The following is a 17,559-nucleotide window of genomic DNA, read 5'->3' as shown; positions in this document are numbered from 1 at the left end:
GGTGGTCAAAATATTTGAGTCACTTTGAAGCTACTTCTTGTGGTTTGAAGGGTCACATGTGCTGCAGTAAAATTGTCACAGACTTGTTATTATTTAGTGTTCTGGCTCCATCTGCTGGGACATGCAGGATGTCAAAAACTGATAATTTGACTGACTGCATTCAGGTTTTGTCACAAAGCATACATGAACAGCTGCAAACAGGCTAAACACTGACATCTGCTGAAAAACAGCTTTTATTGCAGACATGATGTATGTAGGAATCCTTGTGTTCTTCCTGGCTTTTATCAGTCCCACCTCCTTCTATTATAAGCCTATTCCAATATTGAAGCTGGGAGGCATGAGCAATGAGCATTATTGTTTTAATTTTCACTGCTTTATTAGTCCATAATAATACGCCATAATGCATTCGACTATATTTTTTAATTATTTATCTGAATCTGAAGTAAAGTTACAACATCATATTATATTTGATCTTTTTTTTTTAGTTTTCTTTACATAAATAAAATAATTTCGCACAGAAAGCATGGAAATAAGCTGTGCCTGCGAGACTCCGCTCCGGTGCCTGACAGACAGAACTCAGGGCTTAATGTTCCCTCACCTTCAACCGGGTTCAACCTCCATGGCTGCTGACGTCATCATCCTACCAGAGACTGCTGTTATCAAGATGGCGCTCCGGCCAGGATCTGGGGGAGGCGGCAGGTATTTAAGCATTTTTAAAAACCCGTCGCTGTCGCTATAATGTTAAAAACAGTTTGTGAAACGTTCGCCTCCGAGTGTCGCGTGTTAATTCACACAACAAGGGGGCCTCAAAGACAGCGACTAAAGGCCCGGTTTGTTGTCGGGGCTAGGTGATGAGATGGCCGGTTGGTTGTCAGGTGTCAGCTAGCTAACGTTCGGTTACCGGGAAGGTGCAGGGGGGGCGAAGCTAACGTCAGCTAGCTGCCCCTGCTGCCTCCATTGCTCAAAAGTGGACCCAAAACAACGTCACAATGTTATCGCATTTCACGTGACATGTCTCGCGTAACAGTTATCGTACCCGCAACGCACGTTAGCCACTATTGATCGAAACACAAATCCCTTATCACTGTCTTGTAACGTTAGCATTGTCAGTTAAACAGCTAGCATCTGCACAGACAGGCCTATTGACAGCTGCTTGTGTTAATATCTGGCTTTAGTAGCTTCCTGATTATAACATTACATACAATGGGAGTAGGCTATTTAGTGTCATGTTTTGTATTTAATTACTTAGCAGATTCTAAGTTGGTTAGGATGGTCTCTTCGTCTCTGTCCAGTAAGTATTTGTGGTCTAAATGTTGGAGATGGATTAGGTGTCTATAGATAGTCTGCAGGAATGATGATGAAAAGACCCTCGGCCCTCATGATTCTTTCATGAGCTGAGCTCGAGCAGCTTGAATAATAAATACGCTCCAAGCTCCCGAGCATCTCGACTAGCCAGGTGAATGAGGTGATACTGATCCGACAGGTGAAACCGGAGCCCTCAAGACTGGGGAGGGAGGAGTGTGGACAGTCGGGACAAGCAGGTGTAATGTGAATTGTCAATGATATATATATGTGTGTGTGCAGTCAACTGCACTGCAACATCTTGTGGCAATATTAGATTTTTTAAGGGTTTTATTATGTTATGTTTATGAGGGAATTTAATATTCTCTATACCTGATTCTCTCAGTGTAAGATTAATACGTCATCTTATGAATAGGTTCACATTTAGCGTGTTCCTCAGGGCCGAACACAAAGGTCAAGGCAGCTTCCTCAAGATAACTTAGGCTTTTATGCTCTCCCAAGAGGGACAGTAGACAGAATTGACACATCGGGCATCAATAAGTATTTCTGCATAAGACATCTACCATCTCCGGAGGTCTCCTTGCTTTGAATCATACAAATTTCCATCACAATGTTATTATGTGATGAAGGACCTGGACCTGTATGGTATTCGATTTGCTGGATTAGTAAAAAAAACAAAAAAACAATGTCCATAAACCATTTTTTCCCAGAAAACTCACCTTATGATACATGAATTCACATTCACATACGTATACTGATATACCTCAATTGAGGCTCATTTCATCCATGTTGGTCACTCCTAACCAGCACCTCTTTTTTCACTTCTGCTAATGAGGCCTTCGCTTCTTTAAAAATTTTTTTACTGATGACACTGTCACGTCCATTAAGTCCACACAACCTACTTTAAGCCTGGTGCATCAGCTGGTGTTAGTTTTTTGATGGTGTGAGTGGCATGATGATAAGAGTGGAAAGCCAGGAGGTGGAGCAGTAGTGTAGCTTTAGAAACCTGCTTGACAGCTCAGCTGAAGTAACCTTTGTGAGTGTTTATAGTAGATTTATCAATGAATGTGTGTAATGTTGCTCAGCTGTTTAGTCAAAGATGCATAGTTGTATTTCCCCTGTGGTGACGGTGACAGAAATGATTTATATCAGCCTCTTTTGTGTCAGATGACGATGGAACTGTGCAGATAGCTTCAACAGGCCATGTGATTGTCAGACATCTGACCTCGTGAATATCAAATGATGCTCTATTGTGCTGGTCGAGAGTATCATGGGAGAGTGCAACTGTTGGCGTAAATATCTATTCCTATCATCAGTTTTGGAGAACTGTGTGTATGACTATTATATTTAATATAATCAATAGCAGCCTGAGTTGGTGTGTAGTAGGAACCACGTGAAAAAGACAAAGACGGATATACGCCTTAGAAGAAGAAGCCTTGTATTAATAAATCAGTTTTCAACGATTTGATTCAGTTCTAATAACGGGTTCAGCGACTGTCAGTCAGTTTTTCATCCCACGTCTCAGTCTTACCTTTGAAGGATTGCTCGTCATACCTACTGAATATTCCCACTATAAGAGCATATTCAGAATGAAGTGAAATTATGTTTTAGCTTCCTCAGTGATGATAACGTTGACTGAAACTCCTGATCCTTCTTTATGTCTCCCAGCTTTTAAAACAGTTTGATGGCTGTCGGGTGATTAAGAGCCTTTTACAAGGCGCTGCCGTCCGCAGCTGCTATCGCTGCTTATCTCCTATGTTAATCTGCCTAGCCATGACCTGTTATTTGCTGCAGGATGGTGAGCAGCAGAGCTGTAGTGCTCCTATAAAAGCTTTTTGAGCTGAAAATCTTACAGGGAGCAGATGTGAGTCTGAAGCCTCTCAAGTCAAGCATCATCATTGCAGCTAACGCCCTGTTACATCAGTTCTCTGTGAAGGGCAACCTCTTCTCTTTAGTAGATGTTTTAAAAGTATGTCTTGGTAAAACAAATCTAATACATATTTCCTTTATATACGCACACACACACAATATCATGTTTCAATTCAATTCAATAAATGTATTCCCATGTCAACAAGTTGATAGGAATTTGTCTTGGTACGACTCACAAACAAAAGTAACATGAAGGACAGACATCATAAGTACAGAGAACAGACAATGTACAACAAACAACAGACAATAAACAATACCAAGCAGACAGTAGAACAATAGACCATACAATATCATGTCATTAAATATATAGGGTAGGAAGCTGTCATCTTATATCGGTAATCTCTAATTCATTTACCACCAACATGGCACTAGGTTGTTTTTTATCAGTGGACTCCAGGCATGTTGACATAGGCTGAAATGACAATATTCAAACCACAAATAACAGTTTTTTTGGCCACTTGAGGGCAGCAGAAACATGCTCTAACAACATCAATTGCCATATATTATCACTTCATAAAGTTGCCTTCTTAGCATGCAGTTATATACAGCAGACATGTGTCATGAAGTTTGAATGTTGTTTGTATCCTCCAGATGAATGCAAGTTAAAAATACTTTTCTTTTATCTTTGTTTTGACCTTCACCAACTCCTTAGGAAAACACCAGGTTCTTCAGCTGCCAAATGCTCCACTACAACTACATTACAAGAGAAGACATTACATAGCCAAACGTAACATTTTTATTTTATGAGAGTTTATGGACTAAACAATCAAGGGGTAATTGATGATGAATATAATTGGTACTTGCATCCCGGTGTACAATTTTCAACACTTTCACAGCTTCCAAAAGTACATTTTTCATGTAGAAGTCAAACTCAGGTCTAAATGTTTTGTTATTTGCCACGGGGAGTTGGTAATTGCTTTGGCAAATGCTTGAACTGCCTGACAACGAGTTCCCCGGCTCCCTTTTGTTATCACAGTTGTGTCGGTCCTCAAGTTATCAGTATGATAATGCCACTCACTCATTGGATTAGTGCTGCTCAAATTCAGCTTAGAGTCAGTCAGGCTGGCTCTTTCTTCTGTTTGTCTCTGCATCAACAGTTCCCGCCTGAAGAACTGGCTTGTAATAACTTATTTGACAAATAGCTGAAGGCCTGTGTGGGTTGGCTGTTGGTGAGGAGAGACTTGGCCGACTTGTAGAAACTTCCTGTGATTATTTCCTGAAGGCCTGTTTCTCAGCACAGACCCAGTGAGTTGCCTGTGGAAATGAAATGGCACCAATTCCGCTGCCTTTTTGGACATTAATGTTAAAATTTCCAAGAGTCAGTGTCTGAAAATTCACCCTGAATCTGGTTTGTAGAACAAAGGATCATTGCTGCTATATAGGATGTTTTGTGTACTGAAAGCAGCTTTTATTCACATGATGTTTGAAATAAGATACACTGCATTAATATGTGGTCTCGCTCTTATATAATATCACAGTTATGAAAAGAAAAACAAGACTTCTATGTATTGTTTAGTTGTGTTAATTCATCTTCAATGGTTACAGCACAGACCCTAAGCGATCACCGTGTTAATCAAACACACTTTCAAATAGCATTCACTAAAGTCCTGTAAATATGACATTGTTCAAGACTGCAGGGAACATGATGCATGTTATGAGCTGACCTTTAAGTATTATCTGTGTTTCTTTAATTCTCTTAGTTTAAATCTCATAATCTGTTTATTTTCTTCCCTCAGTTTCATGTATCCTGTTGGAGGAGGCATGGGGCCGCCACAAGGTGAGTCATTCTATTCTCACTATACAGCACAACTATTCTATTTGGAAATATATTTGCACTTTTCTTCATAAATTAATTTTAATTTGATCGATGGCATTTGATTTTGCATTTTAAACTAAATAAACAATCCTTGCAGAAAAGGTTGCTACACATTAGTTTGTATTGTGATTTTCAATTAAATGTTAAATTTCAATGTAAATGAAACAAGATGTTGGGAAAGTGATTCTTAACTCGCACTCATACCTTGGAGCTCATAGCTTTGTTACCCATAACCACAGTTGTGCATTGTGGCCATTCAGTCGTCATTCAGCTGTCATTCAGCTGCATACTTAATGCCTTTTGCATTAACATTCTTTATAACCCATCCACATACACACCACTGCGGAACAAGCATCTCTCAGGGGTCATTATGTGCTTCCATTAGCAATGTCATTTTACACTAAGTAGATAGTGTGCAGTCACCTAAACAAGCCAGTTATTCAGCCCGGTTGAGCCATAACATAGTGAATCATCTGGAGGCTGCAGGAGGAGCTGGATGCTGGGCTGTCAGCTCACACAGCATCTGTGAAAACAAACAAACCCCCTTTTAATTTTTTCTATTTCCTCTTGTTTTGCTCCAAGCTGTCACAGCAGTCATCAGAAAAACACATTTGGTTGTTGCTGAGCCCGTCTATTTTCCCCAGCTGTCCAGGAAATTGATTTGCAATTCTAAATCATGTCCAGACTCTTTCCCCAATCTGCAGTTCACAACTGCATGACGTTTTACGTTGTACTTGTACTGTAAAATTGGGCTTTCTTATGTTTCAAATATTAATGGAAGACACCAGTCTTAACCATGTCTACAGACTGTTATAACGGTGCTTGTTTCCTGCAGGCATGGTACCCATGCAGCAACAGCAGCAGCAACAGCAGGGCTTCCCTATGGTCCCGGTCATGCAGCCCAACATGCAGGGCATGATGGGAATGAACTTTGGGGGACAGATGCCCCCAGGAGCTATGCCTATGCAGGTGAGCTTCTGTGTTTATATTGGAGTAAGATCTGCTTCTATTCTTTTGTCTATGCGTTTATTTTCGAATAGAGGAAGACCGATTTATTTATAAGCCCATTTTTAATATCAGTATCGACCCATATATGACTGATGCGTGAAGATATAAAATACATATATTTTAAAAATGTAATGTGGAAAGTGGTGTCATTACATAGATTCCCCAGCAGAGTGCACTGCTGCATACAAATGTAACATAGAACCTGGCATAATGACAAAACTGTAAAATGATTCAGCCTCCATTAAGTGTTTGAATAAAATATATATTTCATTCACATGGAGGTCTGGATTTAGAGCTCCTTTTTAACCCCAATTGCTTGTTTTAAACACCAGCACTTTAACAGGAATTTATTGCGGCTGTGTAATGTAATATTTTTTAACAAGACTGAAGTCCATTGCTGTGATTCTGACATTTAATATCAAGTGAAAGGAGTATGACCGTAGGAATCAGACTGTCTGTATTTTATTTTGTGTGTCTAACAGGGTGGGATGGCGATTGGAATGCAGACCGCTGGGATGCAGTTCATGGGTCAGCCACAGTATATGGGAATGAGACCTGCCGGACCCCAGTACACTGCAGACATGCAGAAACAAATGGCTGAGGAGCACCAGTAAGACTCTTTACACTACTCATCTTTCTTCTTTGTGTAAGCAGAAGTGCTCACAGCTGCATGTGTGCAATAAAGCCAGCTGGGTAACACTAGACGTTTAAATGCATGGAGTATTCTGCTGCTTTTGGGTTTGATAATCCCATGGTCCCTCTTTTATGACGTTTTTTTCCTTCCAAAATTATAATTGCAATTTGTCATGCAATACAAAAAGGCCGACTTCCACACTAAGGACTAGGGCTGCAACGATTCCTCGATTAATCGATCGATAAAGTGCTAAATTAATCGATTACAAAAAGAATCGATAGCTGCAGCCCTACTAAGGACCCTTCGCCACTCTTTTCAGCTACTCCCGCTTCAAAGCACCTCTGTTTGTTGGAATCCTGAGTCTTTGCCCAACCTCTACAAGGATATTATTTACTTGGCTCTCCATATAATTTCTACACTTCATGCCCTTTAGAAAACGTCTGGAGCAGCAGCAGAAGATGCTGGAGGAGGACAGGAAAAGAAGACAATTTGAGGAGCAGAAACAGAAGTTGAGGCTGCTCAGCAGTGTCAAACCCAAGGTGAGTGTCTCTCCACATCGGTTTGTTTTGCTATTCTTATGGCATATCTGCTGCTCATGTTTTGTAACCTTCTGGTGCTCTTGATCCTCTATGGTTGTGCACACAGACAGGAGAGAAGAGTCGCGACGATGCCTTGGAGGCAATCAAAGGCAACCTGGATGGCTTCAGCAGAGATGCAAAGATGCACCCGACTCCGTCGTCACAGAGCAAGAAGACAGGTACCTTCATCTCGATGCTTTTCATCGTCACCCCTGATGTTTTGTTCATCAGCAGATCTGCTCGCTGTTGAAATGCCTCCGTCTGAGAGTAATACAAGGATTGGCGACAGTCAGCATGATGACTGCCCTGCTTGCAGCCAGGCGAGCCAGAATTGAGTGTATAATATTCAGCACAGTTTCTTAATCACATTTCTTTTTATCACATTATTTTCCAGTCCGTCTATTGTCATTATCATTTTTTAATAGTGTGTCCCACTACGTGTTTCGAATCTCAGTGTTCCCTCAATTAACTCATTCCTGTGCATTTCAGGTAATTGTAGTTAACAAACGCAGCCTGAAGTCGTCACAGCAGATGTTGCCAACCTCTTTGGCTTAAAGCAAAGATTACAGAATCCCGGAATGTTTTTCTTCTTCCTTATCTCATTATTCATCTCAAGAGCCTTCAGATTTATCCTGTGATCCAATGGAGGAATCCAAATCCACAGTTTGAGTGCATTAGTGTCATTATTCTGCTGTTCACGTTTATACAAATTGATAATCAGTAGTTCAGTAAAATAGTATTTTATTGAATCTTAATAATAATTTAATGCTGTATGTCAACATTTTGGTTAAATTTGCAGCTTTTACAATTTCTGGTTTTGCAGAATATGGTCTTGATTTTGCTTTTTGCAATTTGCCGTCCATAATTCACTCTCCATTGTAGTGTTTCATGTGTTGTGCCATCATCATTATTTCTTCATTTTTGCAGACTCATCGCCACCACACCCATCCGTCACCACTCACTCCCTCCCCCCAGCTTTGTCCGAGGACAATGACGAGTTTAGTGACTTTCATGGGCCTGTAGACGCCCCCGCCTCCTTCCCTCCACCCTCCTCCACTTCCTCCACCTTCGGCCCCTCTTCTCAGGCCCTCGTCCAGCCTCCGTCCTCTGCCCCAGAGACAGGTTTTTCTGCGGACGATGACGACTTTACTGACTTTGTTCAGGGTCCTCTAAACGCTTTCCCTCCCTCAGACTTCCACCTCTCCTCTCAGGCCCAAACCCAACCCTCCTCTTCCTCCTCCCTCCCTCAGTCCATTACCACTGTTACCCACTCTGCTGTCAACACCAGCGCCCAATCTACACTTCAAGGTAACTGTCTTTTTGCTTTGTTGACACCTCCCCTCCCATCCTCATTCATTTGAATGAATCTGGAGTTTTGGGGGGTTTTTTTTAACTTGTAGCGCTGCTTTGATTACTGATGCTGAATATTTTCACCGGCACGTCTGAGTTATTATTGGTCTTGTGTTAGTGTGAGAGCATGCAGCTAACTTAGCAGATGACCTGGCCTCATTAACTAAACCTTTAGAGCTATCAGACACTACATGAGTCAAACAAGGATACATAATAATAATGATGAACAACATACAGTCGCTGAATCCATCACTGAGACTGAATCTGTTGGTTGTTTGATAGAAGACTTGCCACACTCATGTGTCATCTGCCGTCTTTTCTCTCGGATGAGCAGCTGCTCTGTGACAGCTCGCAGACAGATCACCTTCTGTCCAGAGAAATGAAACAGCTAGCCCTCCATCGAGTGTCATCCCCAATCCTCCGAGACATTCCTGACCTAGTTGTTTAGCATTTTGAATAAACAGATTAGATGGCCTCAGGGTCGCTCAGCTTGACTCTAACAGAAGAGAAGACCTTTTCTTTTTAATTGGCTGTGGAATAATGTTCGTAGTAGAAAGACAGGATAATAGGCTGCATTGATTAATTAGTTGATTGCAACTTCACTGAGAAACCTGTTCCTCATTCACCCCTCTAGGCCCGTCCTTGGAAGAGAAGCTATTCTCCTCATGCGATTTTACTGCTGATAAGACGGCACAGTTTAGCTTTAAATCCAAGCAGAGGTTGACTGCAATGGGTCCTAGAAATAAAGTCTCAACCCAGTTTCACGCCAGCACTAAATCGAGGAACTGGGCTGCGGCCCCTGAGGACTTGAGTTCTGCCTTCGTCGCAGAAAAGCTACCCGAGGTCCCGGTGTCAGCACCCAGCGTCCCCCCATCAGCTCCTGACTCGTCTCCTCAAACCAGTAGTGACAGTGGTGAGAGATGTGCCTGTTTATTAGACTTCATAGCTTCTTCTTCTTCTTCTTCTTCTCCCTTGCTTTGCTGCACACAATCAAGGCAGTAGCTTTTGTTTTCTTTCCAGGGAAATCTTTTCACTCTTTCTAACCCTGACACAATAAATCAGTACCTTTTCCAGCAGCTTAATCTATTCTCTTTGGGTCATAATTGGTTTATACCAGATTCTGGACTGGTCATTAAACCAGTAGCCTGTGTACTCTGAAATAAAATCTTGCTGACAATTTTCTCCCCCTCCTAAGATTCTTATGGAGTGGCGGTGTCTTTGAGGTTTCCTCCCTGGTGTCTTCACATCCTCCCTTAAGCCAAGTCTCTGCTCGTATTTCTGCCCGCTTTACACCTCTATAACTTCAGGCCAAATCTTGTTAGAGGGGCCTTCTCATATTGGTGCTCTCTGCACACATGGTGGAAATGGACGGTGTCGAGGTCCTGAGGTGATAACTGACTCAATAAGCTGCTGTTTGTTCCCTTGCTACGTAACACCTTCTCAGAGGACGACCTCTGGCGCATGCTGACTGCTTTGGTTTAACAGGGATACGCATGGATTGGCAGGTGCTAGCGGGCCTGAACATAACCCAAGGCTGATTGTGCATGCCACTTGGCTACTCTTTTGTGCTGTCATTTGTTTTGTCTGTGTTCGTGTTTTCCGTATCATCAAGGGAAATATAGAGGCTCATTTTGGATGCCGGGGAGATTTGTATTAAGATTCGTTTAACTTCCCAGGACTGATGGGAGTATTATGTGCAAAGTGGCTGCCTGAGTAAACAGATGCCATGCAGATTCAAAAATATACCTTGTTAAGGACTGAAAAAAATGACTTTTTTTGTTTTTGTTTCACGTTTGCTAATCTATTTGCAGAAAGAGTTTACTTAGTTCAATGTCAGCAGTTACATTAGATTTTAGTTATTGTTTCTTACAAGGCAGTGTCCTCTATCCCTCTCCCTGAAGCTAGAAATGGCTCACAGACTGGTTCATAGATGACGTGGCAGGATGCTTGTGATTCAGTGCAGGAGAGCATTGCATCTGCACTGAGTCTTCCAGATATCAGGTGTATGAGTTTTGTTGATACAAGCGGGGCTCAGCTGAGGAGAGGCCTGGCAAATTGTATGCCTGGGCAAGACTAACTGTGTGTGTGTGTGTGTGTGTGTGTGTGTGTGTGTGTGTGTGTGTGTGTGTGTGACAGCAGGTGTTGGCGTGTACCCACAACAGGAGCACATCCAGCCCATGCTTCCAGCCTGGATTTACAATGATAGCCTCGTCCCAGGTAAACATTTATACATGAATACCTCCAGTATAATGTGCCAGATATTCATATGAGACGCTTTGTTTTGTTAAAAAAAAAGAAATGTAATACCCATTTCCAGCATGCATGAGAATCTTTCTTTCTTTTTGTCTTTCTTTAGAAATGTTCAAGAAGGTTCTTGAATTCACCATGACGCCAGCAGGGATAGACACAGCCAATCTCTACCCGATACTAATGTCATCAGGTCTTCCCAGGGAAGCACTGGGGCAAATCTGGGCTTCAGCCAACCGCACAACACCTGGCATGCTGACCAAGGAGGAGCTCTACACTGTACTCGCACTAATTGGTGTGGCGCAGGTAAACACTGGAGTTAAGACAAATTATCCCCTAAGAACAACTTGACTAATCATTTTCCATGTTTCCCAAAGAGCCTCGCCATTTTTCTCCACGCTGAAATTAGACAGGCTTAGCTAGAAATGAGGAGAACGGGGCAGATCTGTGAATCAACCTAGGGCTTTTGAAGCATTGTAAGCCAAATATGTGGCTGAGTCCCCATCAGCCGTGTTTGGCAGGAGGCTTCTTATCATCCTTAGCCCGGGCCTGTCACCACCACTCCTGGGAGGATGCAAATCTGCAGGCAGCTCACGAAAACACTGCATGCCACCGCTTCCATGGAATAATAACACACCTTTGGTGATGTAAATCTTCAACCGCTTTAAAACAGCACAACAAGGTGCATTACGTTGTGTGGGGGGAAAGGTCTGAGTCTGCCGGTGACATATGTTCAAAAGTGCTGATTATTTATGGTCTTTTTCTGTTTCAGTGAATACATGATGGCATCACGTGAAATAGTTTCACAGTGCCTCCAAACCTACGATTGAATTGGTTATCCTATTATTCATTTGACAGTTTGTGTGTATGTCTGAGCAGATGTGAGTTTACGAGGTTTTTGCTTTTTCTTTACCGTTAAGCAGTTGGAAGATGTATGCTGCCATCTGTGTAGGAAATTCATTTATATAAGTGGAAGTTGTAGAGCATTTCATGATCCGTCATGATCTTTAGTTGGAATGGATTATTCATTATATTGATTTATTTTTTGAATACCTCTCTGACGCTGCACCTCATCTCATTTAAACACCTGGATCAGGTCTTTAGTTTGAAACCGTTTAAAGCATTGCTGCTTTTTTGTAATACTGTACTTAAATTGAGGCACGGTAACTTACAGTCCCCTTAAACTTTGCATTACAATGCCTGTCGAGTCTCCATCTTTCGGAGCCCAGCTGCCTGTTATGCTATAGTGACGAGTGTGTTGTCATATGGTCAAACACGATCCGATTGCAATTCAGCCGCCCACAACGCATTAAATGTAAAGGGGGCAGAATAAAAACGTTTATAGATCTTGAAGGTAAATTCAGATATCATCTGCATATGAATTAACTTTGTTCCTTTTTATAGCATTTTTAGATGGCACAGGAAAAGGGGTTAAATGAAAATGGTGAAATGTGACTCTTTGTGATGTAATCCTGTTAGTATTTACCATGGCTCTATTATAGTGCATTATAGTGTCTTAACTATCCAAAGCCAAGTTGTTGTAGAATATTGAAAAGAAAGATCTAGTTCACTTTTCAGTATGCTTATCTATGAAACTATTGTTTTTGGAAGATTTTTCAATTGAAGAGTCTTTGGGAATTGTTAGTGGAGTGTCGTCCCTTGATGATCACTGTGGTTGGAAGTATTGTTTCAAACGGGGTTTCCTTGAAGAGGATTTTTCTGTCAGTATTGACCAATGATATGGGGCTGAGACTCGAGGGAAGAGTCTGGTCTTTGTCCGTTTTTTAATAAAACTTTTATTGCAGCAGTGTTCCTCTAGGGGGAATCAACCTTTCGTCCTTTATTCCTGAGACCATTCTCAGGAAAAGCAGATTCATTGTTCAGTGTCCTCCAGAAGTATTTAAGGAATCCAATAGAGAATCCATCCGGTCCATGTGCTTTGTTGTTTGGCATTTGGAGTTCAGAGAGTGATAATGTCATTATTGTTGGTTGTTTATTGAGGCATTTATTAATGATATAACTTCCCTGTAGGTCCCACGTTCAGCTATTAGAGTAAATGTCTGTGTTTTTAAATCAGAATGGACATAACTCTTTATTGTTTTATAGTATTAAGCTGGAAGGTCTAGGTTGATATGGGGATCATTTAGGATATGTTCTTCAGTTATTTAGGTGAGTTTCTTGTGAAAGGCATAAATCTGCAGTTGAGCTATGGCCTATTCTTTTTGAACAAGTTATCTTATGTAAAGCATTTCTATGGTTTTGTATGCTTTCCTACCCTTGTTATGCTGTCCTCCTCATCGATGTGTTTTTGATAGTCTTTGGTCAGAAGTTGAGCTCTTAAGCACAGAGGAATAACATCATTATTTTTTTTGGTTTTGGTCTTTTCTTTGAATTTGTTGACGATAATAAAAATGTGTTTCCTTTTGTTTCAGAGTGGCCTCCCAGCAATGAATGTGGAAATCCTCAGTCAGTTCGCTTCTCCACCAGTGCCCAACCTGCCGGCCCTGGCTATGGCCATGGCTCCCGTCATGCCCCAGCATCAGCACCAGCACCAGCACCAGCAGCCCATGATGACCAAGCCCCCGGTTTCCATGGCAATGCCCACACCAGCACCACCAGTCATGGCCATGCCTCCCGCAACGCAGACTCAAGCGCCATCGAACACAAACTTCATCACCAGTTTCCCTCCGGCACAGGTAACGAGGCCACGCCTTTAGTTGTTGTTATGCAGTCATTTATGTTAATTCATGTTTTACTCACTAACATGTCGTCGATTCAGGGGAACAAAGTCGACGACGATGACTTCCAGGATTTCCAGGAGGCTCCAAAGGCAGGAGACCAGGCTTTCTCTGAGTTCCACGGGGAGTCGGGGGGAAGTTTCCCTACCACCATCGCACCTCAGCACCAAAATAGGTAATGGGTGTGATTGCTGTTTAGGTATATTGAGAAATGCAATTTTGATTCTAGTTTACTTCATAAATAATGTAATTTGCAAAGTTGTAGTTGGTGGTTTTCACCTTCTGATATGAACCTTATAATAAGTTTTCATGACAAGAAGTGTGCCTTGTTATTTCCATCTCTTTTTGCCTCCTCACTCGTTGGGATTTTTCTGAAGAAAAGATGTAAATGTGTGTAGTGATGATGGTCTATTATTCAGGCCTCATTGGGTTTTTATAGCTGAGCTATTCTGCATAATATTTGTGTCTTCAATCGTCTGTCTTGGAAACCAATACAGTCAGTCACAATGTCTCACAATCTTTTACTAACCTCCCAGGGATAGCAGTACGTTTGGGTCATCTCATAATTCTCTCATTTCAGTGGATAGTAGATAAGCTTTTAATATTACTTTCCAAGCCCTCATGGAGAGATCTTCCTTTTTTTATGGAGAGGAAGCTGAAAGGCAATTATTCGTTAAAAGACAAAGAGAAAGCATAACTAAAGTATCTCACAGTTTGATAATGCCGTCTCTTTCTCCTGTGAATACATACACTTCTGACTGTCAGCAGTGAAAGAAGAATAACCCACAGTCTGAGATCGTTGTCTAATTAATGAGAAGCTGAAAAAAAAGCTCATTTGTTTGCCAGTCTGAACTGGCAGGCATAACTAACTGTAGATGTGTTGGTATTACTATGGCAATTTTCATCTGCAGTCCCTGGCATGTAGGCATTAAAAAACAGAAATAGAGACATAACATGAATACAAATATACAGAAACAACACTTAAAGGAATAGTTTGACATTTTTGGGAAATACACTTTATGTGTTTAGTTAGGTGAGAATGAACAATTTCCAAAAGTCAACAGTTCTTTAATTTCAATATGGTTTGAAGGTAGATACAGGTAGTAGATAAGATAACGTATTAATTAAACATAAAAAGGACTTTGAATTTGGAAAAGCCAGAATCACGATTGCAAACACCGCCACAGAGCTGGTTTTCATTTGACTGAATGAATAAGTTCAGAGAGGCCCATTTGGATGAGCATCGGGCCTCAGGCAAGAACCACTGGAAACAAATGGATTTTGTTCTTAAGTGGTTCGTTCCAGTGAAAAACTTGCCGATTTCAACCAATTTTGAATATTCTCAAAACACAATATTTGAGTGGTCCAGATTGTCGTAGGATTCATGCGTAATTAGTCTGCTGTTATCCAAGAAGTTTTCACCAACGGATTGTATATTTTAATGACTTTGAAGCAATTTGGAGTTTGAAAACATTTGTTTGTAAAGTTTGTAAAACATTACACTTCATTATTATGGTGACTTTATCCTGTTTCGCCCTCTGAATGTATTCATAGAGCATAACAATATCACCAATCATTTAAATCATTTATTGTTGCACTTTTCCTATCAAACTATTTCTTCTTTATTTCAGTGACAGTACGACCTTCTATTGACCTTCCCCTTAGCAGGTCCCTTATTTACACAGGATACTAGGGAGGGGACGGTAACAATTAGATCATGGTTTTCATTATCGGGATAATCGGAAATATTTTCACGAGTGACTTAAAAAGCTGTCTAGCTCGTTATCATGATATCATTGATGGACTTTTAGGATAATTGGACAAGATGTCAATTAACAGCAGACCCTCACAATACATGATGGTAGGCTAATTCTGATGTTACACAACTTTGTGGCACTCCTTTTAAATGTGATTTAGTCCTTTTCTCCAGTATTATATCCAGTAGTATTCCACCAGCATCGTCACCAGCATAATGGTTAGCACTACGCACAATGAGAAAGCTTTTTAACAGCACACTTTTTGAGCCCAGGGCAAAATGTTCAGCTTATGGGGATTAAACTCCACAATTGAAGCTCCCTCTTCCTGATGTCTGACTATAGCTGTTGTGTCCCTGCAGTGCGCCCGGCATGCTGACTCCAGTCTCCGGGTCCTCGTCCGCCTCCGTCACGTCCTCTGATAAGTACGCTGTTTTCAAGCAGCTGTCTGTGGATCAGCCTGCAGAGCCGACCAACCCTCCCTCAGGTACCTGCTATACCTCACATATGCTGCATGGTCATGTCAGGAACAAAGCCAGGTGAACCCTGGGAAGAAAAGATACAGTAGGGAGGGAAAGATGTTTAAATCAACACCGTTTATTTCTCATTTCTCATGAATGAAATGACAGCTGAGGAATAGGGCAACTACTGTTTCAGATTCTAATATATCCACCTCCAATTAGCATTTTTATTACTTCCAAAATGATATTGATTCCTGAACATTACCTAATGCATCTTTAAGTTTTGAGAATGATTTCTAAAGCAGCTTAAATGAGGGCACCTGGAAATGTTTTTAACTTCTTATAAGCTCATAGCAAACCACATTAAGACAACACCCGTCTGTTCATTCTTTAACTATTCTTTTTCGTTTGTTCTGATACAGATATTGGAGACAAATACAGTGTGTTCAGACAGCTTGAGCAACCTGCTGACAAGAAACTAGTCGGTAAGAAACTCAGCTGCCCTTTCTTACACAAGTCTCTAAAACAAATCTCTCTTTTTTTCTTTTTCTTTTTTCAAATACATTTCTGGGTATAATGGAGATAAAGGCATTTGGTCTCTTTTTTTCTACTTATTGGGCTCTGAGATGGTCCCCAGTGTGAGATTCCCTCTAATTAAACATTGTATTTATAACTCGGATAATGTTGCCAGGTAACTACAATGCCGTATTTAAATGCCTTTTCTTTTTTTTTTACACTGTATCTTGTTATGAAAGCCTGCAGTGTTGATACCAGTGTGTTTCCCGTCCCTGTTTCATTAGAACAGTTTCCGATGGGGACAGCTCTTACAACTCCAGTAAGTCATGCTTTGCGGTGACCTTTCATTAGCATTGTCAGGCTCCATCTCCTTAATGAGCCCATTACTTATCTCTTTTCTACCGTACACCAGCAGTGTGAACAGATTCTCTGTTTCAGTCCATGCATACATTATATTACACCGCAGTGGATTACCCACCGCTGAAACTCAAGACTTTTATCTTTGTGGTTTATACCAGCGGATTGTTTCTAAAGATTCTGTTCAGAAAATGTCTTCTGCTGCTCTTTTTTAGTGCATATATGTAGATTGTCATTGCAAAAAAATCACCCATCTTAACTGGTATTTTCAGTATCTGCAAAATAATAAAACTGTAAATAATATAAGTTAATATAGTTCCAACTACTTTAATTTGTTTTGTTTTTTTACGTATTTGATCAAAATCACATTTTCTTATTCAACCTGAGCAAACTAGAACATCTCAAAAAACCGATACTGACTCAAAAGGCTTGATGAAGATTTCTATCTATTTATTTGTTACATTTTGTTTGATAAAGTTAGAAAACATTGGTGTCGGATCGTTGCTTTGTGTCGGCCGATAACCAAAGCCCAGGTCACAATATCTGTACGCCGTCGTATAAAAGTCCCAAAATAAAATGTTCACTTGCTCAAAAAGAGTTGACGCCTGTCATTACACTGGAAACTAATTTTACGTGTAACTTTGAGGGATTTTCAGAAATAAATCACTTGTTAAGATGGACATTTTTTTGCAGAATTGCTTTATTATGTTGCATGGTAGCGCATATACGCGTCCCGAGATGACGTAGTATGTTTTTTTTGTGCAGTGATGCGTGCTGTTGATTAGACGCTCTGCAGACTGGAAGTCTACCATGAACGCTCACAAAGCGTTCACTAATAATAACTCTTCCTTTCTAGGAGGACTTCAAAA

At 40.9% G+C, this 17,559-nt stretch overlaps 1 protein-coding gene across 8 annotated transcripts in view; it reads left to right on the top strand.

Annotated features, from left to right (window-relative positions):
- The first annotated feature begins 646 nt into the window (after positions 1 to 646).
- The window catches only part of synrg (synergin, gamma), a 32,751-nt gene continuing 15,838 nt past the window's right edge, over positions 647 to 17,559 (top strand). For 4 of the 8 annotated variants that reach the window (XM_084019400.1, XM_084019399.1, XM_084019398.1 and 1 more), the window contains exons 1-14: positions 647 to 699; positions 4,968 to 5,008; positions 5,883 to 6,016; positions 6,538 to 6,665; positions 7,123 to 7,228; positions 7,335 to 7,446; positions 8,195 to 8,575; positions 9,252 to 9,530; positions 10,754 to 10,834; positions 10,974 to 11,170; positions 13,297 to 13,560; positions 13,644 to 13,777; positions 15,719 to 15,843; positions 16,240 to 16,302. In XM_084019400.1, coding sequence (XP_083875526.1) covers positions 665 to 699; positions 4,968 to 5,008; positions 5,883 to 6,016; positions 6,538 to 6,665; positions 7,123 to 7,228; positions 7,335 to 7,446; positions 8,195 to 8,575; positions 9,252 to 9,530; positions 10,754 to 10,834; positions 10,974 to 11,170; positions 13,297 to 13,560; positions 13,644 to 13,777; positions 15,719 to 15,843; positions 16,240 to 16,302 — 2,080 coding nt within the window. In that variant the 5' untranslated portion in view covers positions 647 to 664. The remainder of the gene's footprint in view (positions 700 to 4,967; positions 5,009 to 5,882; positions 6,017 to 6,537; positions 6,666 to 7,122; positions 7,229 to 7,334; positions 7,447 to 8,194; positions 8,576 to 9,251; positions 9,531 to 10,753; positions 10,835 to 10,973; positions 11,171 to 13,296; positions 13,561 to 13,643; positions 13,778 to 15,718; positions 15,844 to 16,239; positions 16,303 to 17,559) is intronic. The other 4 variants (XM_084019397.1, XM_084019402.1, XM_084019401.1 and 1 more) reach the window with 4 other exon arrangements.

The sequence above is a fragment of the Eutrigla gurnardus genome, assembly GCF_963514095.1.
Source record: "Eutrigla gurnardus genome assembly, chromosome: 10".
NCBI lineage: Eukaryota > Metazoa > Chordata > Actinopteri > Perciformes > Triglidae > Eutrigla > Eutrigla gurnardus.
Note: the sequence above shows the minus strand (reverse complement) of the source record. Positions and strands in the feature narration are given on the sequence as shown.